This window comes from Cutaneotrichosporon cavernicola (genome assembly GCF_030864355.1).
Source record: "Cutaneotrichosporon cavernicola HIS019 DNA, chromosome: 7b".
NCBI lineage: Eukaryota > Fungi > Basidiomycota > Tremellomycetes > Trichosporonales > Trichosporonaceae > Cutaneotrichosporon > Cutaneotrichosporon cavernicola.
In genome coordinates, this window is record NC_083400.1 from 603782 (window position 1) to 628523 (window position 24742).

General features: G+C 60.1%; 7 protein-coding genes across 7 annotated transcripts; 4 read left to right on the plus strand and 3 right to left on the minus strand.

Moving 5' to 3' along the window:
* Positions 1–51: 51 nt before the first annotated feature.
* On the minus strand, positions 52–6439 carry CcaverHIS019_0704600 (uncharacterized protein; the record flags this gene model as incomplete). The annotated part of the gene is made up of 5 exons (XM_060603895.1): positions 52–90; positions 126–4100; positions 4159–5649; positions 5985–6179; positions 6392–6439. 5 exons carry the CDS (start codon positions 6437–6439, stop codon positions 52–54), a joined length of 5748 nt encoding a protein of 1915 aa, XP_060460144.1.
* Positions 6440–6919: 480 nt separating this feature from the next.
* CcaverHIS019_0704610 (uncharacterized protein) lies at positions 6920–8434 on the minus strand (the record flags this gene model as incomplete). The annotated part of the gene is made up of 6 exons (XM_060603896.1): positions 6920–6943; positions 6985–7097; positions 7134–7744; positions 7783–7993; positions 8209–8284; positions 8372–8434. 6 exons carry the CDS (start codon positions 8432–8434, stop codon positions 6920–6922), a joined length of 1098 nt encoding a protein of 365 aa, XP_060460145.1.
* A 585-nt stretch (positions 8435–9019) lies between these two features.
* Positions 9020–9298, plus strand: CcaverHIS019_0704620 (uncharacterized protein; the record flags this gene model as incomplete). Its single annotated transcript, XM_060603897.1, has 2 exons — positions 9020–9226; positions 9266–9298. The coding sequence occupies 2 exons, from the start codon at positions 9020–9022 to the stop codon at positions 9296–9298; spliced, it is 240 nt and encodes a 79-aa protein (XP_060460146.1).
* Positions 9299–10064: 766 nt separating this feature from the next.
* Positions 10065–10715, plus strand: CcaverHIS019_0704630 (uncharacterized protein; the record flags this gene model as incomplete). Its single annotated transcript, XM_060603898.1, has 1 exon — positions 10065–10715. The coding sequence occupies one exon, from the start codon at positions 10065–10067 to the stop codon at positions 10713–10715; it is 651 nt and encodes a 216-aa protein (XP_060460147.1).
* Positions 10716–11550: 835 nt separating this feature from the next.
* On the minus strand, positions 11551–15826 carry CcaverHIS019_0704640 (uncharacterized protein; the record flags this gene model as incomplete). Its single annotated transcript, XM_060603901.1, has 6 exons — positions 11551–11695; positions 11733–11846; positions 11880–12811; positions 12845–14587; positions 14626–15501; positions 15563–15826. 6 exons carry the CDS (start codon positions 15824–15826, stop codon positions 11551–11553), a joined length of 4074 nt encoding a protein of 1357 aa, XP_060460148.1.
* A 1104-nt stretch (positions 15827–16930) lies between these two features.
* CcaverHIS019_0704650 (uncharacterized protein) lies at positions 16931–18256 on the plus strand (the record flags this gene model as incomplete). The annotated part of the gene is made up of 5 exons (XM_060603902.1): positions 16931–17087; positions 17341–17419; positions 17452–17707; positions 17739–17897; positions 17930–18256. 5 exons carry the CDS (start codon positions 16931–16933, stop codon positions 18254–18256), a joined length of 978 nt encoding a protein of 325 aa, XP_060460149.1.
* Positions 18257–21569: 3313 nt separating this feature from the next.
* On the plus strand, positions 21570–23719 carry CcaverHIS019_0704660 (uncharacterized protein; the record flags this gene model as incomplete). Its single annotated transcript, XM_060603903.1, has 3 exons — positions 21570–21842; positions 21909–22634; positions 22679–23719. The coding sequence occupies 3 exons, from the start codon at positions 21570–21572 to the stop codon at positions 23717–23719; spliced, it is 2040 nt and encodes a 679-aa protein (XP_060460150.1).
* Positions 23720–24742: the final 1023 nt, after the last annotated feature.

A 24742-nucleotide genomic window follows, 5' to 3' on the forward strand; every position in this document is an offset into this window, starting at 1 on the left:
AGATTCTTTCTACAGATTAGGTGACAGCGATCCCCCCTCCTTCACCAGAGCCTAGTGCTCGTGCTTCTTCCCCGTCAACGCGGCCTTGAGCTGGGCGTTAGCGAATTTCTCAAGATTTGACTCACCCTGGCAAAGAATCCCTTCTTCTTACGCGACCCGGTCGAGTGTGCCGTGTGCGTGCTGTGCGCGCCTGGCGTCGCATGCTCCACCACATGTGATGTCTTGGCGGGCGTCGTAGGTGCGGCCGTCGTCCCGGTGAGGCGGCTCGGCGTCGTCGGCCGGTCCCCAGGCTGCGTGGAGCCGGCAGTGAGCATGGACGTGCCAAGGGCCGAGTCCATCGTCTTCTGCGCAAAGGATGTGGCGTCGCCGCCGGCAGTCTTGCCCGCGTCGAGCGCGCCAGTGGCAGCACTACGGCCAGAGTCGAAGACACCCGTGGCCGCAGTACGGCCAGATCCCAGCGCACCAGTCGCGCTGTCGCGCACACTCCCAAACGCGCCAGTACCTGCAGTATGGGCAGAGTCGAGTGCGCCGGATCCCGCATTGCGGACAGAGTCGAAGGCACCAGTGGCGCCTGTGCGGCCCTGGTCCAGCGCGCCAGCTACGCCCGTACGGCCGGTGTCAAGAGCGCCCGTCGCCATGTTGCGGCTCGATTCGAGTGTACCAGTGCCAGCAGTCTTGGCCTGGTCGAAAGCGCCAGAGCCCGCCGCCAGACCCGCAGCCCCGGCAGCAGTAACGCCCGCGAGAGCGCCGGCTCCGGCCTTGCCGATACTACCCATGCCGGGAAGACCTGAGCCCTGCGCGGGTGGCTCACCAGCGGTGCCCGGGGCGGGTGTACCCTCAGCATCGAGCTTGGCGCGCGCAGCAGCCTGGGCGTTTGCCGCGTCGGCGGGCATCGCGTCCGCCTCCATGCTCTGCAGGCGCTCGCGGTCCTTCTTCTTGAACATGTTGCCAAAGAGGGACGATCGGCGGCGCTCCTTCGTCGGAGTCTTGGGCTCGGCCGGGCCAGTGGCGGACTCGGTACCGTAGTGCGCAGCAGCCACGCCAGCCGCACCTACAGCACCAACGCCGGCGGTCGCAGCACCCGCAATCGCGCCAGGATGGCCCTCATGCGACTCAAGTTGAGGAGGCTGGGTCATGTCGGCCTGGACGGGGGCGGGCTGCTCCTGCACCTGGTCGGACTGGCCTGGAACAATCTGGCCTGGCTGGATGCCGGCGAGGCTCTTCCCGTGCGCCACGGCCTGCTGGCCGGCCTGCTGGCCAGCCTCTGGCAGGCCTTGCAGGAAGTTGCCGCTCTTCGCAGCACTCGGCACGCCCGAGACGAACGCCTCGCGGTTGCTGGCCCTGCGGCTGCTCTTGTCCTCGTCGCGCGTCGCACCGTACAGTCCAGAGGCCGCGGCACCCACCACGGCAACACCTGCAGCGCTGTAGCCCGCAGCCTTGCCCCATCCGGAACCCTCTGTGGGCTCAGGACCAAGCTGCACACCCTCTCGCAACTCGGCGGCGGTGAGGTTACCCTCCGCAGTGACGGCGGAAGGCTTCTCAGCGGCCAGGGCCTGGGTTGCGGGCGCAGTTGCCGGCGCAGACGACGCGGCTATGGGCTCGTCATAGCTGGCACTGGGAACACCGACATCCACAGCAGGAGGGGCAGCCTCCTTGACGCCGGTTTGGACGGGCGCGGAAACGGGCGCGGAAGCGGGCGATTCAATGAACGCACTGCCGCGCGTGCCCTGCCCGTGGGCTTGATCACGGGACTGCTGCTCCTGCGGCGCCTGCTGGCCAGGCTGCATGAACTGCTGCTGCTGACCAGGCTGCTGACCAGGCTGCGGAACAGGGTGCTGACCAGGCTGAATGAACTGCTGCTGGGCCTGCTGCTGCTGGTTGCGCGAGTACGCATATGCACCAGCGCCAGCCGCGGCGAGGCCAGCAGCACTGGCCCCAGCCGCCATAGCCGCGGGCGAGACGCCCGAGCCGGAAGTGTTCAACTTGGGGTCGTCGAGGAGTTCGCCCGACACCGCGGTGTTGTACGAGTCCACGCTGCCACTGATGGAGCGGTTCGGCGTGCCGTCCGCATGCCCCTCCGTGGGCGGGAACCCGGACTCGTCGGCCTGCACACGCGAAATGTCCCGCTGAGCAAAAGAGGGTTGCGCGGGAATCGTGCTCTGCTCGACCTGGGTCCTTGCAGTGGTGGCGACGCCGGATGGCGAGAGCACCTCGTCGGCTGATAACTGCGCGTCGGTCGTCTCAAAGTCCGGCACGACAGCCATGTCGGACTCGCGGCCAGCGGCAACGCCCGCTCCGAGAGCGGCAGCGCCCGCACCGGCCGCCAGGGCCGGCTTGGCGTAGCCTGACGTGTCGGCTGGCGCGGTGGGTACAGCAGCCTTGTCGACAGACTGGGGAATGGTCCCTGCAGCTGCCCCAACAGTCTCTGGGTGGGTGTTGGCGCCGTGCGCGCCTACACCAGCGAGACCAGGGGTACTGGGCGAGGGAATGTCACGGGCAATCGCGGCGTCAGCCGAGGCGTCGCCAAGCGCGCCAGTCGTGCCAACACTGGGCTGGCTCGAGAGCTGCTGGGCATCCGGCTGCTTGGCCGGCACCTGCTCATCGGGCTTGCCGTGGCGCAAGGCTGCGTAAGCGCCAGCCCCAAGTGCTGCAGCACCAGCACCAACACCCGCGAGGGTTCCGACGCCAAGACCGCGGTCCTCTGAAGCGAGGTTACGGGCGCCGGTGACTGTGTCCTGGCCCGCGCCGACCGACTGCTGCACGTTGTCGCTAATCTTACCAGCCTGGTCGGGCAGCTTCTCCGTGCCAGGCACGTTGGCGGCCGCGCCCGCGCCAGTCTGTGTGAGAGGAGTGGTGGTGTCGGTGGCGAAATCGCGCGCCGCATTGACGGTGTCGGTGCCAAGGTTCTGCGCACCAGCCAGAGAGTCGGTGCCAAGGTTCTGCGCACCGGCAACAGAGTCGGTGCCGAACTTCTGCGCACCGGCAACAGAGTCGGTGCCGAACTTCTGCGCACCGGCGAGAGAGCCGGTGCCGAGCTTCTGCGCACCAGCCAGAGAGTCGGCGCCAAGGTTCTGCGCACCGGCGAGAGAGTCGGTGCCGAGCTTCTGTCCACTGGCGAAAGTATCCGTCCCGAGCTTCTGCGTACCGGTAATAGAGTCGGTACCGAACGTCTTGGCCGCACCAATGGGGTCCTGCTGCTCGGGAGCGTCCTTGCTACCGCGCGTAGCGGCGTATGCGCCCGCACCAAGGGCACCCACACCAGCGCCAATACCCGCGAGGGCGCCGGCACCGAGGCCGGAACTCTTGTCGTCCGACTTAGGAACGGCTGCAAACTGGCCAATCTTGTCAGTGTACTGTCCAGCCTGTGCCTGGGCAGTGCTGGAGGCGTTGTCGACGTAGCCCTGCGCCTGGTCCAAGACGCCTGCGGGCTTGGCGTCAAGGCCAAGGCCGGAGGCAGGTTCCGAGTCCTTCGAGGCGAGGTTGCCACCAAGAGCGCCGGTACCGAGGGGTGTACCGCTCTCGTCGGTAGACGCAAGCTGGGTGGGCGCCTGTGTACCCACGCCAGTGCCGTACGCGTGGCCTGTTCCGGTGGCATCGTTGGGTCCAGCGTTGAACGTGTCGCGCACCTCGGAAGGGACACGCGGCTGCGCCTCCATCCCAGACGGTACGTTCCTCGAGGTCGAGTCCGGAGCAGTGTCGGGGGAGGAGCTGGGGTGGCCAGTCGCCGCGGCAAGGACACGCGTGTCCGTAATCGGGCTGCCAGAGGCGTCCTTGACGGGCCCAGTGCCGCTGGGCTGGGTCACGTCGCCCTTGTCACGAGTGGCGGCGTACGCGCCAGCACCGAAGGCGGCCGCACCAGCACCGGCCGCAACGCCAGCCGCAACGCCAGCGTGGTCCTTCGGGGCGTCGCGCAGTTCGCTCTTCTCGGGGCGGGCGAAGTCTGCCTGACCGGAGGGGAGGGCAGCAGTGCGGCTTGTCGGGCTGTGCCCGTGCGAGCCAGAGCGCTCCCGCGGAGAGACATAGCTCTCCCCAGAGCCCGGGTGGTGGGTGTACCCCGCAAGACCGGTGTGCTGGGCGCGCTTCTTGGCCTTCTGCCGGGCCTGTCGTTAGCAAACAAGCAAGGATAATGGAGGGGTGGCAGGTAGCACCATCGCTCACCTTCTTGGCTTTGTCGCGTGCGCGCTGCGCGTCCGTCTTGGGCTTGCCCGCACTGTCCTCGTTGTCTGTCGACGTCGCGCTGGCCGTCTCCTCTGTGACCACGCCCGGGGCGGACGCGGCCAAGAGCTGGCTCGCCTTGGCCTCGGGGATTGCGGGAGGCGCCGTGCCGGGAGGGATGGTGTCGCTGGTACCGGCACCCGAAGTGGCGGCGTCCTTGTCCTGGCTGCCGAAACCGAGGGCAGCTGCAGTAGCCGCACCTGCGCCCGCAACAGCGGCACCACCGGCAAGCAGGCCCGTGTTGCCCGACAAGCCGGCACTCTTCTCAGGCTCGGTTGCGGCAAAGGTGGAGGCGTCACGAGTGGCAGCGACCCCAGGCTCGGTTGCGGCGAAGGTGGAGGCGTCACGAGTGGCAGCGACCCCAGGCGCGGTGTCCGAACCAGTTGGGCCGCTAGGAGCAGCGGTGGGGTCCACAGTGGAGGCGCTGGGAGCAGAGGCGGTGTCCACAGCAGTTGCGGTGCCAGGGGCAGTAGCGCCAGGAGCAGTCGCGGCCGTGGTGGTGCCAGCAGTAGCGCCAGTGTTCACTTGAACCGCGTCTGCAGCCGCGCCAGGTCCGGCCGTAGCCGCCAAGTTGGCGGTCTGGGCACCGGAAGGGGCGGCCTTGTCCTCGCTCTTGGACCCAAAGCCCAGCATTCCGGCCGCAGCAGCACCGGCACCCGCGAGGGTGCCTGCGCCCGCGACCGCACCCAGGCCCGCAAGGAGGCCAGTGTTCTTGTCCGCCGAGGCGTCCTTCATGTCGCCAGCGGGGGCGGGCGTGGCAGCCGCAGCTGCGTCCTTGGCGTCTCCAGTCGTGGCAAGGAGGCCGGTGTTGGTCTTGTCCGTAACGGCGTCCTTGGCTTCAGCAGCGGGACCAGTGTCAGCGGGAGTAGCCGCAACGGTACCGGTAGCGATGGGCAGCCCACCCAGAGTGGCAGGTGGCCCCGAGGGGACCGCAGGGACCTCGCTCGTTACGCCCGTGGGCGCCTGCGCGGCGAGCGACTGGAGGTTGGGGATATTCTTTTCGTCGACACCCATACCCCCAAGAGTGGTCGGGATGTCGCGCGAGCCGGCGGCGGCAGAGAGGTCGCTGGCCACGCCAGTCGGTGCCTGGGCCTCAAGCGACTGGAGGTTGGGGACGCTCTTCTCGTCGACCTTGTCGGAGTTCTTGGAGAGGCCGAGCGCAGCTGCACCAGCAGCTCCGACGCCAGCCAGCGCGCCAGCACCAGCCAGGAGGCCCGTGTTTGAGCTGCCAGCGTTGTCGGCTGCGGCGGCAGGCGGAGCGTCGGGGCCCTTCGCGAGCTGCTGCGTGGCCGGGGCGGCGGTGGTAGGATCAGTCCCGGCGGCCGCGCCAGCAGTGGCAGCAGGACCAGCAGTACCAGCAGCTCCAGCGGCAGCAGTGGTAGCGCCGGCAGTGGCGCTAGTCTCGGCAGTCGGACCGGGAGGGGCAACGTAAATCTTTCGTCAGCAGAGGGTCGAGGGTAGAGGGTAAGGGGGTACACAACAGGAGGGGTGGGTAGTCACTACTCGGCATGTAAACAGCACACAAGCGTGGGGCACGGCCGCGTGTGCGGCCCCCCCGCAAGCATCGGAAATGCGTCTCACGAGAGCCATCAACCTGAACGCAAAGCCCGCATCCGTCTCGGCTTGCGTATTTTTCCTCTCCAATTATCTGCTCGCTGGCTCTCCTAAATCCGCTGCCCTGTCCACTACTCTCAACCCGGCTCCCCTCATCCTCTCGCTCGGATTGCTCTGCCCACCCAGCTTTCACTCGCTCCCTCACTCCCACTCACGTTGTTGTGGTTTCCAGCGGCGTCATAGTCCTTCTCCTCGTCTTCGCGGACCATCCAGTCGCCGTCGACAATGTACTTGTACGCCTGGGTCGAGCCCCATGGGACCGAGATGGAGCCCTTGAAACTCCCGTCAGGCTGCTTGATCAGGGGCGTCGCTGTCGCACTCCAGTCGTTGAAGTTTCCGGCAATGGAGACCTGTGGGCGATCGAGGCGAGAGAAAGGATGAGGGGAGCCGCGTTGAGAGTAGTGGGCAGGGCATCGTGAGGATAGACGAGTTAAAAACGTAGAGAGAGTGAGGAGAATCAATGCAATGACCGACGTGGGCATCCAAAACGAGCACGAGCGTTAGCATCCACATCCGTGCACTTGGACTTTTCTGCATCCATCCATCCATGTCGAAAACTCACCGAGCTCGGACCGGCGCCCCATGTAAATAGGGCCTGGTGTTCTTCCATCGCAGTTTGGTGTGGCAGGAAGAATGATGAATGCGTATGAGAGATGGAGTGAGAGGATGAGAAGACGAGTATCGCATGTAGAGGTGGGTGGGGCAAAATGCCAATACCGAAGAGTAAGGAGGCTAGTTTCAAGAGGGCTGGCCTATGACGTTTGCCCTGGCAACAGAGCATAAACTGAGGCTTATTGCTGGCGGGCTGGGCCTTTCTGCCTTCCTTCCTTCCTTGCCCTGTAGCTTATTACCGCTGTCAGTGCTTTCAGCTAAATTAACCTTGTCCAGTCATATGCAGTCATGTGCCGTCACTGCGCAGCACCTACTTGTACCATACAATCAACCCAGTTGAGACCGTGGTCCCGGGTCAATTTCATTAGCGAAGCAGGTACATTGCGGTATGGCGTCAAGCAGCTGGGACCTGCTGATCGAAGGCGTTCGAAGCGGCGGAATATCAACAAGATCATCTCATCATCTAAACAACGGCCCGTTACTCGTTCCAAGCGATTACAGCCTGTGACGTCAGCAATGTATTCCGACAAGTTGAAAACTAACCATGCAGAACACACCAAAGGCCATCGCGGCGTATTCCTTGAGCGCCTGCTTGGCGCTTCGCGACTCCTCGAGCAGCTCAGGGATGACGCTCACGCTCGCGATGTAGAGGAAGCCTGGGGTCAGTTGAGCTCCAGATTCTGTCAGCTCACCGCCAGCCGTCATGGGAATAACAAGCTCGGCGCCAGTGGCCGTGGTACCGAAGATCCCGTCGCCTGGCTTGATGACTGTATCGTTGTTGACACCTGCCGTCTCCGCAATCCAGATGCCCAGGAAGGTACCAACGAATGCGCCAACCGCCGTGAAGAACTGCGACCCCATCGCCTGGTACTTTGTGAATCCAGACTTGATGAGGATTGAGTAGTCGGCGACCTCGTGCGGGATCTCGTGGCAGAACGTCGCAATGGTGGTCACCGCACCGAGAGCGGGAGACGAGTAGAATGAGGCTGCCATGGCAAGACCGTCCGTGATGTTGTGCGTAAAGTCGCCAAAGAGGTTGAGGTAGGCAGAGAGGCGGAGCGAGGCGTTCGGCTGCTTCTTTTCCTCCTTCTCCTCGACAATGACCTCCTTGACGTCGCCGTTCTTGCGCTTCCGCAGCTCACCCTCGGACTTGGCGACCGAGCTCGACGAGCCGTGGCTGTGACCGTGAGAGTGAGAGTGCGAGTGCGAGTGGCCGTCGCCGTCGCCGCCGGACGCGTGGGACAGCACGCGCATCGTCTTGTCGAGAACGAAGAAGGCCGCAAAACCAAGGAATATAGCGCCGCTGGAGTCAGCTATCGCCCATGATACCAAAAAGTTCACCCAATGACAATGTTCCTTTTCTCATCGACCTTCACCGCACCGTCTGTGTGCTCCCCGAAGAACGCGTGGGGGACGAGGTGGAGGAAGACGTCGCCCAGCAGACCGCCAGTCGCGAAGGCGATCATGGTGTTGAGGCTGCTGGGCTCGAGGTCGGCAGGGACGGCGAGGAGGATGAAGTTGGGTACGGAGGAGATGTAGAACGTGGCGAGGACTGGGGTAAGTGATGGCGGGCGGGGGTGATTGTGGAGCGAGGGGAGAAGGAGAGGCATGGAGGATAGCAGTAGGAGAAAAGGTGGACGATAACCTGGTGATGGAAAGAATGCACAATGATCCCAGAGGACGCCGCCTCTAGCCTCTGGCTGTCCTCTAACAGACAATACGACCCGCGCCCAGCGACCGACCCTCGCCCTCAAACAGGGCACTCACTCGAGTTATACGCAGGGCTCTCGAACGGGAACAACTTGTCAAAGAACTGCTGCATGCTGGACTGGTGGTCATGCGCCTGATATCAGCCTGGTCAAGACGGAAGCTAGGACAGAAGCGGTCCACCTCGACTTCTGTCTGGAGGGAGGTACCTCCATCAACTCACAGCACCAGCCCGAACGAGGACAAGCAGCGCCGCGCCGGCGAGGATCACAGCGAGGCGGGACATGGAGAGCAAGCGAAAGTGAGGAAGGAGTGTTGGCAATTGGCAAGATGTAAAGTCAAGATTGTGGTCAAGTTTGTGTGTGCACAAGATGTCACTAAAGTATAGGTTCCAGCGCGATTGTCGATCGCGCGCCGCGCTCAGGTCCTTCGGCTGTCCCGGGTTCGGAATCAGGAACGAACAGGAGGTGGAGGAAGGTTGAGGTAGAAGTGGGGCAGAGAACCTAACATTCAAAGCGGGTGTATTCCCACGCGAGTCAAAGGAAAAAGGGCGGGATGACGTCAATGATCTGCAAGTTTGCGGCCGCCATCTCCCCGCCGCGGCGACCGAGGACCGCTCTTTAGTGCAACTCGTGGCGCCGAGCCCGAACCCGAACAGTGTCACCGAGCTCGCTGTGTTCTTTGTTGTCATCGCTCTCTTCTCCTTCTCAAGCTCTCAAGCTCTCAAGCCTCTCAAGACTCTCAAGACTTGCTATCTAGAATCGCCACGACGATCTCTTATCGGGTCCCTAGATCTCTCCCATCTACCATCTGCCACCTTCATACCCCTCCTACCTCTTCATCGCACCACTACCCGATCGCACATCACACGATGCCGTCCTCACTCCTCTGGAAGATCCAGACCGTTCTGGTCGACCTCGCACATACGCCCATGCTTCCACCTGCTCCAGTGCCACCATGCGTCGAACTCACCCCGGTCTCTCCCTCCTTTTTCTCCCAGCGCTCGCCATCCTCGCCACCCAGCGCCACAAGCAGTTTCGAGATTGACGCAGAGGCCGCACCGGCCGTGCGCGATATGGTATGTCTCAACGTGTACCTTGTACTTTGCTGATGGCAGATCGCTGCTGCTACCCGGGATACGCTCGCGTAGGTCGTCGATCGCGGACTTGCCCAATGCTAGCTCGCCTACTATCGCCCTGCGAGATTAATCGAATGGTCAGCGTTAGAATTGTATCATCACCCCCCAATAACCATTGTAATAATCCACCATAGTCAATACATCCTAATCCTGAATTCAAATACGATAAGAATGCATCCCTAGCTCCTTGTTCATTATCCGTGCATAGGTCCGGAAGTGCGTGCTTTCCCGAGCCCATGAGCCAATGCGAGGTATAGGCTATCAGGTATCAAGTGCTAGGGTGCCGGGTTATCTCGGGGTGGTACACCCTGCTGTTTCTCTCTCCCCCCCTCTCCCCCCCCCCAAGATTCCAAGATTATGATATGTGAGGTGAATTTGTGTTACCGATTGCAACCCTTTGATTAGGGGACAAACTATGGAAAGGTTAGTCACCTCATTAGAAGAGAACCAATCATCGGAGAAAGTCATTGCGGAATTTGACCAATTCTTAGCTCCAATACCCCACCCCCTTTCAAGACTTTGTCAACCCCACAGCTCTGTCACCTGTCCACTTATCCCCCTCTACACCCTCTACACCCTCTTCCGTCGTCGCCAACCCCATTACTCCTTCCCGACAAGATAAAAATCGAGTTCAATGCTCCCTCGTAGTCTTCTTCGCTCTCCTCTTCGCTCTCTCCGCCCTCTCCAAGTCGCTAGACGCCAGCACTCGACTATTCATCCAAAGGTCATTTCCCACAACCCCAACACTCAAACCAAGCGAGACATTACCACCCCAGCCATGGCAGACTATCTCGAACAGAACCATGACCGCATCTTTGCGGCCAACAAGGCGTGGGCCGAGGAGCAAATTGCTCGTGACCCCGACTTTTTCAACAAGCTCTCGCAGGGCCAGACTCCGGAATACCTCTGGATCGGATGCTCTGACTCGCGCATGCCAGCAGAGACGATTACGGGCATGAAGCCAGGCGAGGCTTTCATCCACCGTAACATTGCCAACCTGGTTAACAACATCGACCTCAACGTCATGAGCGTGATCAACTACGCTGTCAGACATCTGCAGGTCAAGCACATCATCGTGTGCGGACACTATGGGTGTGGTGGTGTTCGGGCGGCTATGACGGCCAAGGATCTTGGGATTCTCAACCCTTGGCTGCGTAACATTCGCGATATTTACCGCATTCACGAGACGGAACTCGATTCGATCAAGTGCGACTCGGCGAGGTACGATCGACTTGTCGAGCTCAACGTTGTCGAACAGTGCAGAAATGTTATCAAGACGGCCGCACTGCAGCAAAACTATGCTGAGAACGGGTACCCTGTCGTCCATGGCTGGGTGTTCGACTTCCGCACGGGCATGCTCAAGGACCTCAAGATCGACTTTGCCAAGATCCTCGCCGACATTCAGAAGATCTACAACATTACCGAGTAAGCGCGCGCCACGAGGGCGAGCGCGACGAGCGCGAGTCCCAGCATTCAAGAGAGAGGATGGGTGCGGCGCGAGCGAGCGCAATCTCAGCGAAGGAGAGGGAATGGGAGAGGGTTTGGGGTTGGGATGGCAGGCATGGCGGCGTTGGGATGGGCGGACGTGGCAACGGTGGGGAAGGGCGACCAGGCAGAGCCCTCAAGGCGAAGGGGCGAGGGCAGTCGCCGCGGCCAGGGAGTCAGGGACCGATCGGGGTAAGAAGTGACAGCTGCACTTGAGCCACCTTACGCACGTGGGGACTCGGAACGCACCAGTCCAGAGGCTGTACGTGGCCTAAGCGAGTCGCGTACATGCACTCGCGGATTTGTATAGACATGCATGTGCATAGACAGTTTACTGCAAAGTGCTGGGCAAGTGACGAGGGTCAGCACAGGATTACAGAGTGGGTGACATGACATGTGACGGTGGTGACTTGTAGCTACTAACGAGTAGCGAAGAACCAGGAGCGAGGAGCCGAGCACGAGCCAACATTGGTTGGAGCTTGTGCTTTTGCGGACGCCATGGGCTGTGCTGCGGGTACCACCTCATCGTGACATACTTCAATTCACGCATAGATAGCCACGCCATCGACCGACCGTCACCTTTCCCCACCCACGTCTTCAGCGTCATCTCCTAACCCGACCTCGTCATCCTGCTGCCTCCCTCTGCAATCTGGCCGATACAAATTCATAACAAAACGGGAAATGAGACGAGAAATGATGACAGACTGTGTGAGTGATATATTACGTGCTCTTCAAAGGCGCCATGGCACCATGCGCTTTCTGGGTTCGTCACGCGCGGACTAACCCCACAGCTTGGTGATGGCCACGGACATGCTGTCGGCCACGCTGCCAGCGGCCTTCAACCACGGGCCACCGACGATAACGCCCTCGTCATCGACGGGCCGCACAGGGGCGAAGTAGAAGCCGAGCATGAGCACGCAATACCTGTTGTCAGCACAAGTCGAGGTTTGGGAGAACGCACGAGAGCACAAGGATCGAGCCGCGATGGTAGTTTGCACGCGCCTCGATGTAAGTGTACGTGAGCAGGAAGATGCCGAGGATGATGGCGATGACGTCCCAGCGCGGGAAGATGAGACTGGCGTCAGTTGGATCAGAGATGACGACTCACGTAAACGTGTCGACCACGTCGCCAAAGTCCTCGGGGCTGTACCACGCTGAGAACGCAACCATGGCCGGGATCTGCAGGAGACAGACCTGGAGCGCGTACGCCGAGCCGATCTCCATCGACAGCGCGATGTTGCCATGTAGCGCAAACGACATGGCGTTCATAAACTCGGTCGTGTTCGGGACAAGCGCGAAAAGAGTGAGGCCGAGGAACTTCTCGTCCACTCCTGAGCCGGCCAGCACAACGTCGACGACGTCAACGAGCACCTCGGCAATCGCCGCATAAAGCAACGTGCAGCCCAGCAGCACAGCCGCGGACATTCCACGCGTCCATGATGGCGCCTCGTGCCCACCTGCCTCCTCCTCGGTGTGCGGATGCGCAGTAGTCTCGCCCTTGCGCTGCATCGCGGTGACCGCCGCGAGCGTGTGCACCGCGCGCCGGAAGTCCTCCTGCGTGAGCTGAGGCCCAAGCCCCATCGAGTCCATGTGGCGATTCTGCTCCAGCGCGTGGAGATACGGCGTGTAGCCGGTGTGCGGAATCTCCTGGGTCACAACTGATCCCACCTGGCCGCCGTGCTGCCCGTCTGTGAGCTCCGGACGCACAGACTGGCGCGGCGACGCCTGGATACCGTACTTCAATGGAGAGGTACCAGAACGCGGTGACACCTCACCGTCGCGGCCGCGAGTCGCGTGAGGCGACGGCTGTACCGTCGATGCCGCAGTCATTGGGCGCATCGGCGACACACCCTTGCGAATGGACTCCGGCTTGCTGTGTACCGGCAGAATGGGGTTGTTGACGTTGGATGGAGTGATGCGGGCCAGATGAGCGCGAGGAAGCTGGAGCTGCTCAGCCTCCTTCTGCATGAGTTGCTGAGGGTTCTGCCAGATCTGCGACGCGTGCGTGCGAAGCGAGAACCACAGGCCAATCAGGTATGACTGACGTCAGCATCACTCCTGTCTCGGACGTACGAGAAGCAGGATCCCTGCACAGATGTACATGAGCACCTTGACGTTGCTCTGGTAGAACGGGTCCGTTACCGGATCGGGGTGCTGGTACCAGCAGCGGTCGCAACGCCACGAGTCGCCAGGGTTGAGCACGCCACCCTCGTCAGGCAGAGGGCAACCCTCGCAGCGCAACTCGAAGTTGCCGTACGACTGGTAGAACATTGTGGGCGTTAGGACACCAATGATTGCCATGATAAGCATGGTCGAAGTGACACCAGCCGACTTGGCGTTGAACTTCTGCTCCTTGCGTTTGAGCGCGCCGGAGCACATCGACATGCCAGGCATGAGAAGAACACCCGCAAGAATGGAACCGACGATCGAACCCTCTACAAGCCTCCCCTTGCCCTGCTTCAGTGCAATGCTGTACAGCACAATCTCGATGATGGAGCCAAAGGTCGCGTTGATCACAGCACCCATGCCGATGGACGACTGCGCCGAGATCGAGGCGACGGCCATACCAATAAAGTACGAGAGCGGGATGACGGAGGCGAGGCCGAGGAGGAAGACGAGCGCGGGATCGGCGATGAATTGCAACCACTTGGGTACGGTCTGGCCATGCTCGTGGCGATGCTCCACGGCGGGGAGGATGATCAAGCCGTCAATGATGGCGAAGAGGACGATCGGCATGAGGTTGATGAACATGATGTTCACACCGCCCACAGTGTACTTGTAATATTGGAGACCAACCGCGCGGTAGACGCACAGAAGGACCGTGGAGGTTGGACCGGGAGTGGGAGCGACCTGGCCGGCGTTGATGCGGACACGACGCATCGTGTATCCAGTTGGCGAGTCGGAGACGTCGCCGTTGCCGTTCTCACTCTCGTCCGATGCAGGTGGAGGTTCGTACACAGGAACGGTAGGAGGAGGCCGGAAGCCGATCTCGAGCGGGCGGTTCCACAAGAGCCCGAGGAGCTCCCAGTTGAGCTTGGCCATGGGGATCGTGACGACAAGGAACCAGCAGACGATGCAGATGATGAGCATGGAGGGTGCGATGATGAGGCAGAACAAGGGCCAGTAGACGAGCGAGCCGGCAAGCTTGGCGCGCTTGTTCACATGCTTCCGGAAGCACGCGGTCGCAGGAGGCTTGTGGAGGAGCGGGACGTTCTCGAGCCCGGGAGAATCAGCCTTGCAGCCAGGCGCAAAAGAAACGCCCGGCTTGCGGTCCGCTTGTTGATGCATGGTCGACGCCTGCGGCGTGTGCGGTTCGTCCGGGAGCATATCGAGAGCCGATGCCGCAGTCTGGCGCACAGTGGTCGACGACGACGTCGAGGCTGAGGGTGCACGACGGGACGCATCACTTGTCAATGTCGCTCCGTAGCTGCTAGTGTGATTCTCCTCGTCGTGGTGGTCATGGTGCTCCTCGTCGCTGCTGCTCGAGTCCTCGTGAGGCGCGCCTTCGCCCTCGACATACTTGCCAAACGGCCACCAGAGGTACCAAGCCAGGCCCCTGGTGAGGCGACCGTACCCGCCACGCCCACCCGCGAGGACCTCGGCGCCGCTAACCAGCATAGACGCGAAGAAGCAAAGAAGAGCGAGCCACCAGCCGAACACGACGAGCCAGAAGACATTACCGAGCAGTAAGTTGTCGCTATCGCTCGTAGGGGCCGAGTGCAGCGCCGCTTCGGCATTGCGCGTCACCGAGCGTGACTTGCGGTACAGCGCGGGCTTCCAGATGGGCAGACCGAAGGGGTGCTCAATGTTGATGGCCTAGGAGCTGTCAGTAAGTTCCTCGCACAGGCACTCACGTCCTGCCGATCCTTGACGGTGACGCCCTCGCCGTCGTCTGGGCTGACATCGTCCGAGTCCTCGTTGTCGTCCATGGCGGATCCCTCGCTGTCGGAACGGTACCCATCCGTGGTGGCCTCGACATTGGGAGACATGAATCCACGGTCCATGTCTTCGTCACCGTCGGCACGCGATCGCACCGACTCGGCACGTGGGTCACCAGCCGAAGACGGTTCGCGCTCGACGCTGTCAGAGACCGGACGAGGGGACACCAGGGCGCTCCCTGAAATGAGCCGGCTCCCACTGGGGGCATGGTGACGTGACGTGTTTGGCCCTGCAGTGTACCCACGCAAGGGGCTCTCGGTTGGCTGCGGCAGGAGCATGCTTCCTTCGCTCACTGCCGACGCGGGAGGGATCCCTCCGGGCTCCTCTTCCTCATCAAGCTCAAGCTCGGCGGCGAGGAGACGCTCTCGCTCGCGCTTGGCACGCTTGCGCTCCTTCTGACGACGGCGGATGAGCTCCTCACCGCGGTCAGTGACGGTGAGCTCGTCATCCTGATCATCATTATCCTTGAGTTGGGGGAGGCGGACGCGCGACGCGGAACGCGAGGGAGCAGCCGATGCGGGTGCAGTCGCCGTAAGCCTGAGACGGCCGGGACGGCCCGAGCCAGTTGTCGGGGGAAAAGGTGACTGAGCACCCGAAGGCAGCCCACGCACTTCGCTCACGCGGCGCGACTCTGGCATGTGGGGAAAGTAACTGGTGTTACGTGGCGTTGCGTGATCCTCGTCGTCGGTCACAGATGAGACGCTCGAGTCGCGATGGCGACGTGGGATTGGCACGCCAGGTTCTTGAGGAGGTGAGAGTGGAGTCTGCGGTGTACTGTTGTCACCAATGCCCTGCGATGGTTAGAAAATCTTGCCGAGACAGAGATGACAATGATACGCGTCAAATACTCACAAAGTTTGTAGGTGGTCTCGGGCGCCCACGGCCTAACGATCTTTGGGGTGTTGTGGCAGAGAAGGTGTGGGGAGGCATGCCGGTAATGCCCAAGGGCGAGGGCGGCTGGACTCTAGCAGCAGGACGGATGGTTGCAGCTGGGGAAGGCGTAACCGCGCTGCTGCTTCTTCCCGTCTGGGTCTGCCCCTGCCCAACTCGGGACGATGGGTTAGAGTCAGAGGGGACCGTGTCGGTGCCTGTCGCGTCCTTGACCTTGTCTGTCATGGTTGCGAGCCAATCGAGGGGACGAGATGAACGAGTGGAGTATTGATGAACCGCCAGGAAACGAACTGGCGAAGAATGAGATATACGATGATGATGAAGTACAAACGAGTGGCGGGGTGGGGAGATGGGAGATGGCGGGATGACAAGCAGTGCCAGAGTTGAATGGTGAGGTTGGGGGTTTGAAAGGGACCGGGAGATCGACGCCCGACTTGACTATTACAACGATCCCTGGATGGCGAGACTAAGCCTTATTTGGTCCGCAGGGAGAAGCCTGGTCAAAACTCTATATAGCGGTTATCGGCGACGGACGGCAACGACGACACGACGGCGACAACTCTGTAGAGAAGAGAGAGGTGGTTATTGAATAAGTTTTTGAGATGGAGTGAAACAAGAGCCGAAGAGTGCAGAGTGTCGTGTGTTGTTATGTCTTAGTTTGATGGAACGTTTCTCGTTTTTGTTTGTCACCTACTAGATCGTACCTTCCCCCCTCCCCCCTGGCAGACTTGGCAGCGCCTCCGATCACCTCCTGGTCCGCGGTCCGATTGCTCAACCTCGTTTACATTATAACTATTCTCAGATGTACAGACGTATCATCAGGTCCACTAATTCCAAATTCCCACAGTCCTTCAAGGTGTATGTTGGTGACCACCTGATCCATAACGCTGTCGCGTTGACGCGGTTGCGTGACAGTTAGGCTAGGTATACTCCTCATTGACATATCTCACTAGTAGGTATCGCGCGTGCGCATCGGTTGCTATTGGGGAACACTCCAGAGGGGTTCGAAACACGGTCACCAACCAATTAAGATTGGACCAGAGACATCAATCTAATATTAGGCGTATTAGGGCCTTGGATTTTACAGTATTTTACAGTGTGGGGCACATCTTGAACAGTTCTATTCCACCAAATATCGACGTCATTATTGACGTGATTGTCCTGCCATACCTCATAATTAATAGAGCCGCTATATACAATCCACACGAATCCAATCAACCAATACGGTTTCCTTCACACCCAAGGTACAACAACAACCTCTCAACATCCTTCAAGACCTCACCTTCCTTCCACTCGCTCACCTACTCACAACCCCCCTCACTACCGACCATGTCGGGATACCGCGTCGAGGTTGCTTCTAGCGCGCGTGCTGGATGCAACGGGCCCATGCCTTGCAAGGGCACTAAAATCGCAAAGGGCGAACTGCGTCTTGGCTCCTGGGTCGCCTTCCAGGATAAAGGCTCGTTCAAGTGGCGTCACTGGGGATGTGAGTTTGCTTTGGGACTGATGGCAGTGGTGGGTGGCGGTATCAAGCGGATCGGTTCTGTCTGTGGGGTATTTGGAGGAAGTAGGCTGCAGATCTCCAGACCAACTGTGTGAATGTCGGGTTAGGGAAAGCTGGCGGAGTGAAACGAGGGTGACAGAGGTGGGCGTTGGGCTGGCCTTGGGAACCCTCCACTTCGAGTTGCGTTTGGATGGGCCGAGCTACAACTATGTGTATTGGTGCAAACTGACCCCAGGCACCTCGGAGAAGGTCCTCAGCAACCTGAAGGACAACTTTGACGAGGCGTCCGAGTTGGATGGCTTCGACGAGCTCCCGTGCGTTACTTACCCGATAATGCTAACTTTAGTCAAGCATACCAGGACAAGATTACTGAGGCGTGGAAGGTCGGTCACGTCGACCCCGACGACATCCCCGAGTCGGCGAAGAAGGCCGACGGCGACGATGAGGACAATGAGGACGACTCTCCGAAGAAGAAGACACCCAAGAGGAAAGCGCCGGCGAAGAAGAAGAAGGCCGACGCGGACAGCGACGACGACGGCTCTCCGAAGAAGAAGCCCGCCAAGAAGGCCGCACCCAAGAAAGCCCCTGTCACGAAGTCTAGAGTACGCCAGATAGAGGACAAGCTGATGGCAGAAGAAGGCGGATACGCCGTCCGAGTCGGAGCTGGATGAGATGACGGCCGAGGAGAGTGAGGCCGAGCTGTCGTTGAGCGAGGAGGAGAAGCCCAAGCCCAAGGGCCGCAAGCGCAAGCAGGAGACTGAGGATGAGGAGAGCGAGGAGGAGAAGCCCAAGGTATGCTCCGTGCTCGCACTCGCTGACGCCAGCCGAAGAGGAAGGTTGCACCCAAAAAGGCTCCCGCTTCCAAGGAGAAGAAGGTGCCGGTACCCAAGGAGAAGAAGGCGCCGGCTTCCAAGGAGAAGAAGGCGCCGGCTTCCAAGGAGAAGAAGGCGCCGGCTTCCAAGGAGAAGAAGGCGCCGGCTTCCAAGGAGAAGAAGGCGCCGGCGTCGACGGCCAATGCGCCGACTAAGGAGAAGAAGCCGAGCTCGAGAGCCAAGGCCCCCTCATCGAAGGAGAAGAAGGCCCCCGCATCCCAGGACAAGCCAGTGCGCGCCACGGGAGCGCGTCGGGTGCCGGCGAGCGACGAAGAGTGAATGCAGTGCCCGAGCGACGAAGAGTGATGCAGTGCCCGTAGGTGTAGGTTTTTGGCAAGATTCCATTTGGGAAGAACGGTTAACCGGGCGATATGTGCATGTGAACTGTGTGTGTGCGGAAGAGGCCCATGGGCTACTGACCACCGACTACCGATTGAACAGTCACTACGACGCGACCTTTGAACCAAACACATGACTCCCCTCCCGACAGCGGCGCCGCCCACGACCGAGAGTGCCCCCAGGGCCCCTGAAGTCGTTGGAGATGCATCTCGCGCCAACGGTGCGCGGCGACAAACCATCTCGTCTTTCCCCGATTGCTGCAAAACGACATGCACCCGGCGCACCTCGTGGCCAACGGAAACGATCGCGGCGAGTAGCGCAACCCAGCACAAGCCTTAGTAAATGGCACCCCACTTGTCGACGTGGTCGTCTAGGCGCTCCCGGACTTTGTCGACATCTTGAGCGAACAGGCCAAACAAGGCAAGATAGATGCCGTGTGGCCACGGGAGAGTCAACGTACCGCATTATCGGGGCGTGGTGGCCGTCGTGGTTGTCGCGATCGTTGTGATGGTGGACGATGGCCATGAAGCCCACGTGCACCAGCATGGTCACGACGAGACTGCTTGAGCCAAGCGTTGACTTTATCCAAACTTACCCTGACATGTCGAAGTGCTACAACACCCAAATGATGCCCATGGTAGCCGACGACATGGTCGCCAATGACGCGAAAACGGTGACCATGAGGGTCTGGGCCAGTGCGCGGCTAGCAAGGCTAGCGGCTCACTAGACACCAAGAGAATCCAAGAAGTTTGGTCTGATGTGTATCTTACCAGCGCTGCCCTTACAGTTCACCGCCGCGAGAACGGAATGATATTGCTGACCCCGCCCATCTTCGTGCCCAGTTCCGCTATCTCCGCCCGTTCGCATAAAATGAGGCGGCAACTGCAGCTGTTCCCGCACTTTCCCACTTTCCCGCGGGCTGGCAACCAATGCGATTGGGGGTGCGACGACCGGCTCGTTCCAAGGACAGAATGCCTAACCGCCTATTACAAATTGAAGCGCTATGGCGAGCATGGCCATGCCACCACGCCCCGGGACGAACGCCGACCACCTCCCGCTTGGCCCTCATCTCACCGAGCCCCACCATCATCCTGCGCGAGTCCAAAAACGGAAGCCTCGTGTGGGGCTCGAACCCACGACCGAATGATCAACCGGAATATACCGCATAAGAGTCATTTAATCTACCGACTGATATAACGAGGCGTTGAAAGTTGATGTTTGTCGTGGTTTGCAGGAACACATATAGGAGGGATGACAGGTCAGAATGCTGAAAACTACCTGGATGCATGGGGTGTGAGAGTGGAGTGCGAGCGAGTTCAATGACTGTTGGGATCTTGATGATCTCGATAATGTTGTGGAGAGGAGACGCAACCTCCTCCTCAACGTGTTACTTTATCCCAACGTGTTTCGTTAGGTTACATACCAGCCTGCAGCGTACCAGCTTCGAATACACAGACACTGGCTGTACCCACCATAAACCTGAGAGGTAATACAATAGCTTGAACATGGTTAATAACTGCAGACATTTTTGGAGAGCCATTATTCCATAGATTAGAGCGGGAAATCATGAGAGTGTCACTAGCGTGCAGCGTGGTTGTTCTCAATTGGAGGGGGGGAATGAAGGTGTGTGGGCCTAGCCCTCGTGTATTGCTTAAACCGCGACACTGCGTCTTCCTCCTTCTTTACCATTATCGAATTGTACTTCACCACGACACGCTCTTGATCTTGGAAACAAACATTCTCTCCTTCACTCCTCTCCAGTGATTTGAGCCTACGTCCCAATGCCTGCCGCCTTCACCCCAGGTCCCTGCCCATCTGCTGGTGCCACATCCTCCTCCGGTGCAACAACCTCCAGCTCACCCCACGACCTCCCTCCGCCAGCCGCAATGGCTCTCTCCAACAACAACCGCAAGTTAGTATCCCATGCGGTCATGGAGCGAAACGGGTACATGAAGATACACGGTCTGACCCATAGCACTCTGCCCGTCCACTTGCGAGTTCCTCGACGGGAAATGGAACTGATAAACTGTCACGCATTCCCATGCAACGAGTGTGAGGCGGATAACGTTATGTGTCGCCTCGTCTTACCCGTGTATGCCGGGAACCGCTTCATGTGCGGGGACGGCCTCGCGTGCCTCGGCCGTTGCATTTCATGCATCGACAGAGGAAGGAGCTCCTCGTCGGGAGGGTACTTTGTCAATCTCGACACCCCTCTCAGCCCGCCAACCGGCATGTTCAACTTCTACGACACTGATCTCCCTTCGTACCAGACTTATCTTCCCCTTCGCCCTGCCTCGCCCTGCCTGGCGAGTCCCATTCCCAGTGGAGACGGAGACGACGTCAGTGGCCATCATCCCAGCCTCAAAGCTGCTCACTGGTCCAGACCCAATCCCGGCGACTAACCAGGAGCTGGCGGACCCTTGGCACGCTTTCGTGGACGTGCAGACAGCTGTGGAAATAGAGACGATGGCCACACAGGACGTTCAGAAGGCGTTGGGGAAGGAAGAGTACGTTTCACGCCATCTTGTTATTCAACTGCAAGATGAAAGACGGCGCAACCAGGGTTTGTCCAGGGCACTCAGAGCCAAGGATGGTCAAATACAGCATCTCAAGACCCGGCTGCGCCAAGTCAACACCAAGATCAGCGATCTGGAACGTCACCTGGCAAGAGGAGGGAGAAGATAGTGGAGCGGTACTCGTAGACTTGTCCAGAACGTTATATTACCAGTGATATCACAGAGCTTGGTTACAGAACCTGCGGTCCCGACCAGAATATGCGAAATAACCGAAGATGGGTTGTCGAGTGAACACCAGGCCGGCTGTCTTGACGACACTTGTTTGGTAGCTCACTGTACCAAACAGGGGAGAGCTACTCGTGTGGTTGTTGCTTGCATACATCCTTTCCTCCCTCTGCTCTCAAATCCACCTCCATTCCAATTACCTCCGCCACCGTAACCGCTGTGCGACGACTCATCTCATACTACTGTCAAGTGAGCGCCATTAACAGGTGCACCAACAGCAGTTCGAATCCTCCACAGGTGAAGGAATTCTCATTCTATTTGTACTGCCGCGGTCAATGCATCCACCAACGCGGTGGAAACGAAGCCCATTTGACACTTGCCAACCATCTCTATAAACAACGGGGCGCGGGGGGTGCCTGGATGCGTGTTAAAGTTCACGCGGGCCGTGACTCACCCGACATCACAAACTGGCCCATGATAACCAACCTGACGCGATCAACTAACAATTCATCATGGGGGGGGATCTAATCAGCGCGGCGGCTATCCTGCAGATTGCCCGCATGGCTGCAGATGCAGTGGCGAACTTGGGCAAGTCGACAGTGCTCAGCGCAGCCTTAGCCCAGGAAGGCGTGGACGTGGACGTCCTGGGTCGGTTGCTGGGCGCCCTCTCCATCCGCCCCAGGAAGCAGTATGCCGCCGCGCTGTCCCACGCTGCGCCACTACATGGACGGTTCTCGTCACGCTTCCTCTCCCAGGTACTTCCCGAATCCGTGCCGACTGTGCAAGTAGGTTTCCTCTCCTTCTACCCCTCCTCCTTCCCCTCTCCCACTCCCAACCTCCGCTCACCCCAGCAAAAACTGGCCGAGAGCCAACCCGGCAAGGCCCTCCTCCTCCTCGTTAGCGGGTTGGCGTGCGCAGCTCCGTCTCGCCAAATCCTCGGCCTCCTCCGCGAGCTCCTAGCCGTAAGCTACGGCCTCCCGCGCGTCGCCGAGCTCTCCGAATCATACCTCCGCACCTGCTCGCACGCTGGTACGATGGCTGTCATCTCGGAGCAGGTGCAGGGTCATCTGGAATGGTACACGTTGGCCTTCGACACTGTGGGTGAAGGGGCGCGGCGAGCAAGTGCTCGCGAGCTCGCGGCGGTTCTGCTAGCGTTCGGGCGCGCTCAGACCCAAGAAGGGGCGTACGTCCGCATCCGGAATCTATGCGGTTTAGAACCCCTCCTCGCGGCCCTCAGCACTCTCTTTGGTGCAACGGTACGCGTAGGCCAACTCATGCCCCGAGCCGCGTCTCTCAGCATGGTGGACATTGCGCCGACCGAGATCGTGTGCGAGTTCGGCACTGGATCGGCGTCGGTCGCCCTCGTGCGCTTGGGAGGACCGGTGCTCGAATACCTCGGGACTGGGGGTGTGACCACGCCCAAGTCGTTCAGTTGTGGACAGATGCGGGCGTGCGCACGGGCCCGACTCGCCCGTGCGGGAAAGAGTTGGGCGGCGCGCGCAGCTGCTGGCGCTTTCATTGCGCGGACGATTGCGGCCGACCTCGCCATGCGGGCCGAGCTTGCCATGTCCGACGAGGTGCGCTTGCGGCTTGTATCATGAGTGCGGTTAGCTGACAGCAGGCTATCACGAAGCCGGACGTCATCGCCCGCGACTGGATTACAGAGTTCGGGCACGCAGTCAACGTCCAATCCCTCGACCCGCCCGATTACGAAAGCACTGATCACACCGCGGTTGCGCTCCATGGAGCGCCTCCAGACCTAGTGTTCCTCCTCAAGGCAGCTGCGGGGAGCAAGAACGCGGTGCAGCTATATCTCGCGTGTCTGGGGGACCTCGGCGTCGAGGTCCAGGCGCTGTGCGACGACCCGGAGATACAGTCTGCTCTGAACCAGCTGTGGTTGGTGTCGTATCTCACTGTAATATACGGGTGCCCGGTACCGGGACTCGAAGTGCGCGGGTCCGCGGTGGAGCGGTGGAAGTTCCCTTCCACGGTGGGGCGCATGCTCGGCTCGCTCGTGGTGTTGCCGGCTTATGACGGGATCATGGGCCGCGAGCTGGCGCACAGCAGGGCCGTAGCGGCGGTGCAGGCTGGCGCGTACGTCCTTCTCCCGCGTCTTCTGGCAGAGGAGAGCGTGGGAACATTGGAATCAAGTTTGCTCATAATGTTACCTGGCGCGTTCCGGGTGGACAAGGTAGCTGTGGACAGCTTCCTCCCCGACGAATGCGAGACGGTGGCCCTCTCCGATTTGCGGGACACCGAGCCGCCCGCGGACGCAAGCGCCTCCAACATCATCGAATACCACTACGCCGAGGCCGAGACGGGATACGCCCTCCGTGTCCTCGCGGCGGGGTACCAACTTGACCTCGCTGCCGCTCTCAAGGGCATCATGGGGATACGGCGCCTGCACGCGTTCACAGAGCAGGTCGAACATACCACTTGGCTCAAGGCTGCGCCGCACCATACCGTCGCGGAACCACAACACATGTCTTGGTTCCAGAAGACAGTGTACCTTTCCCACGAGAATGAAGCTGGGCGCCTCCTCGCTTTTGCGAGGGTTGGGGAGCGGCGTGAACGCCTCAAGGCGGTATTCTTCGAGGGCGCTGACTACCGCCAAGCACTGGCGTACGCCGACCGTCACCAGTGCAAGATCGTCATATTGTGAACGCGTAGCTGGTACGTCGATGTCAACTGGGTGCACGGCGGAGTTCCTCGGGGAAGCGTACTGTCCAGTACTGTGTATGGGACGTAGTAGGGGCCACGTCTGCAGAGCTATAGTTACCCCAATCTCAGGATGGCATTGCCGCACGCGGACGCATCCCATGCGTTTATACTTGGCTCCAACACGGCCCTGAAAACAGTTACAGAGCGACTGGTTTCCAAACCTGTTGGGACACCGTGAGCATGAGTATGATATTGGGGCCTTGTAAGGTCAGTACGTTAGGTAGGGGGTTGGACCACCCATGTAGTGGACAGCTCATCCCTGGAACATGGGTGGAACGTCGACGGGGTGAAGTCAGGTGGGTTCAGCGAGTAAGAGGGAGGCCTGAACACGATCTGGTAACAGGCTGAAGTGAGCTAAAGACAACGGCCAATAAGGGAAAAGACTGGGATAACGTTTCTCAGCATCTCACTCGCACCCCGTTCACTTCTTCCTATCCAATTCACCCCATGCTCCACGGAGGGGCACGTTCAACAGTTGATCCCATTCAACGTCACGCTGCGTAAACGCATCAAACTCCCCTCGTCTCTGGATGAGCTTCTCTTGCACCCTGCCTGCCATGCACATCTGCCTAGACGTGACACTCACATTTTTATCAAGTCGCCATGGAATGCATGTTCGGGAGCCATGCGATTTTTTCAACGAGTCGGAGCGTCAGTTGGCCTTTACCGTCTCCGTGACAGTTTAGTTGCCCTGTTCTTTCCCAGTCCGAGTTGCTGAACGGCATGCTTTGGCCCTGAGCCAACGTATAAACGCCAGAACAAAGAAAACTGGGGTTGGCTCTACGCACCCCGAGAACGCACAGCTAAATACGACATCTACCCGTAAGCTAGCGAGATAATTCGACAATGTGTCCCAGTGAGAGATCTGACAACAAGCAACAGAGAGTGAGACAGTGTGGAATGGAAGATGCGGGGCCCATAAAATGGAATGTGGCATAATCGACATTCCGCGCTCCCGAATCGC